This window comes from Dipteris shenzhenensis, chromosome 16 (genome assembly GCF_047967505.1).
Source record: "Dipteris shenzhenensis isolate YYH24624 ecotype China chromosome 16, Dip_SZ_1.0, whole genome shotgun sequence".
Taxonomy (NCBI): domain Eukaryota; kingdom Viridiplantae; phylum Streptophyta; class Polypodiopsida; order Gleicheniales; family Dipteridaceae; genus Dipteris; species Dipteris shenzhenensis.
In genome coordinates, this window is record NC_141611.1 from 34,233,845 (window position 1) to 34,236,443 (window position 2,599).

The 2,599-nt window shown below is 45.0% G+C and overlaps 1 protein-coding gene across 1 annotated transcript; it reads left to right on the top strand.

Annotated features, from left to right (window-relative positions):
• Positions 1-892: 892 nt before the first annotated feature.
• Positions 893-2,383, top strand: LOC147892870 (UPF0481 protein At3g47200-like). The gene has a single exon (XM_087387602.1). The coding sequence runs from the start codon at positions 927-929 to the stop codon at positions 2,319-2,321; it is 1,395 nt and encodes a 464-aa protein (XP_087243728.1). The 5' UTR covers positions 893-926; the 3' UTR covers positions 2,322-2,383.
• The last annotated feature ends 216 nt before the right edge of the window (positions 2,384-2,599 follow it).

Below are 2,599 nucleotides of genomic sequence, written 5' to 3' on the forward strand. Positions count from 1 at the left end.
TGGAACCCATAGATAGAATACTCAATATGGTGTATGTGACCCACTGTGGCATGCATGTTATAATGACTTACTACCCTTCTAACACTAGAGGACTACTCTCCAAGATCACCCTAGAGTTTCGTAAGCATATGTAGTATTACATTAGACCTTTGATGACCACATGTAAGTGGTATAAAACTAGGGGAAACAAATAGTGAGCATGTTTTAAGGTGGAAGGGTGTCACTATGGATGTCAACTCAAGATATCTAATGTCAACCATCAAAATCTTAGATACATAATCATCTTCAAAATTACATCAAAAGATTAAGGATTACAGAATGTTCATAATCAAGGAACTTAATGAGGAAAGTAAAGGTCAACAATTACACACCTAGCATAAATGGCTAGGCTTGTTGCTAAAAAACATGAATCTCAAATGCCCTGAATTACTCATGCTTGTAATGTGGGCAAACATCTAGGAGCAATCAATGCCACCCCAACACTCATCTTCCCCCAACCCCTTTGGTTGAGGGCTCGTTGAGGGTTTGTGCCAAAGGTTGAGGTTGAGATGCTCCAAGTGACCAAGTAGGTACAGAGAGTTGACATGTTATATTTACTAGGAAGATCAACATGGAGAGAAGGAGTCTACTGGTTGCCTACTTATTTATTTTGAAGGATCATGAGAGAGTAAAGGATATGCTTAGCTAGTCGAACATGGAGAGATGGAGTCTAGTGTTTTCCTACTTACTTTAACTATTTGAGTGTCGAGGATGAGAGAATAAAGCATGAAGCCCATGAGTAAGGCGGAAGTCATTGAAAGAACACGCAAAGATGGTCGCTCGTAGAAACACCTTTGAAATTCATCATTTCATGTTGTTTTGCAGCTTCTTGCTCCTTTCTCATTCTCTTTGTGTGTTGATTATCAGCAGCTTGTTCATCCATCGCCATGCATGCGCTTGAGGCTCATCACGAGCTCTCTGTCGATCCCCCTGATGTCGAACCCGTTGCTCCTATCTTCCGTGTGCCTCCCCCTCTGCGCAGCATCGCTGATGAATCCATGTTCACTCCCCAGTTGGTAACCATCGGTCCCTTCCACCACCCCGTATGGAACCCGAACGCACCCACTAATCGTGCTTTCCAGGAGATGGAGAGGTACAAAGTGCTTGCGTGTGAGATGATGAACCCAGGCTCGCGTTTCTCGGAGCTGGTCGAGTTCGTGAAGCAAAACGAGGAAAGAATACTCGGCTTTTACGAGGGTCGGCTGCAAGATTATGGGACTGCACCGACGGACCTGAGTCTCGCTCAAATGGTAGCTATGGATGCTTGTTTCATTGCTGCCGTTCTTCAGTCCTTGTTTCAAGATAATCTCCCATATTTCACCGAGAAAATTAAGAGAAAGGAACTAAAAAGCTTCAACCAAGACATGTTTACTTCCAGCTTTTACCCGATCTATCAAAAGAAGTTTTCCCGTCCAGTCCAGAAGGCAATCCTGCAAGATCTGCTGTTAGTAGAAAACCAGATCCCGCTCTTTGCTGTGGAGCAAGTCATCATAATGGACAGCAGGTGCAAGGACAGGCAGGAAGCAAAGAGACTGCTGGAACTGTTTTTGGCAGCGATGGCGCATAGGGTCCTTCCCTTCAGCAGATCGAGAAAGATAGTGCTGGAACACCTCAAGCATTTGGATGTCGAGGCCGGAAAACATCTTCTAGACTGCATGTATTCTATCGTCTGCACGCACTGGCCGCACTCGGAATCGCCCGAAGAGCCCATAGATCCTTATCCTGAAGAAGTGCCCGGTGCAAAGAAACTATACCTGTCCGGTGTGACGCTGCACGGCCACGGGGGAAGCTTGAACGAGCTCTCTTTCAAAAAGGGCACACTGTCAATCCCCAAAATCCATGTAAGCGATGATACTGAAAAATACTTCAGGAACCTCATTGCCTATGAGAGTTGTCACAAGGTGGACAGAGTGGACGTGCTCTCTTACCTTCACTTCATGGACTTTCTCATAGATACTCCAGAAGATGTGGAGCTGCTGGTAGAGCACAAAATCATTACAGAGAGCCTCGGCAGCAAGCAAAAGGTTGCTGACATGTGGAACGGGCTCTGCAGGAATACAGTCTGCGTCTTCTCTCGCAAATGTAAAATTGCTGCAGAAGCAGCCAAGAACTATTGCAAGTCAGGCTGGAAACCTTTGTGGACGGAGTTCTACCGCAACAATCTGTCCAGACCATGGCTGGTTATTTCTCTTATATCGGCAACTGCTTTTTTAATTATGACCTTCCTGATCTTGTGGTACACTATCCTGCTGTACCGGAAACAATCCAATGCAAGCGGGTGAGCTATATCCATCTTCAATCGAAAGCTCTCGTCAAGCTTTCTTGTCATGCGATCAAGCTGGTAAGCAGTCACTGATTCCCAATCATCTTGGCATTCAGCTTCGTCAGTCCTAAGAATCCATGCCCCATTGCGTCATGACATGGTTGTAAATTTTGCGTCAGCCCACACGAAATATGCTTGCAGTACTAGAGAAGTATTCCTGCTATGCATTGTTTATTTCTGCACCAAAGAAGTATTTCTGCTGTGTCTTGCTTATCAAATTAAAGCTAATCATATTCC

What these genes read in the sequence shown, in the direction of transcription:
- LOC147892870 (XM_087387602.1), top strand. Translation starts at nt 927, where the DNA reads ATGCATGCGCTTGAGGCTCATCACGAGCTCTCTGTCGATCCCCCTGAT.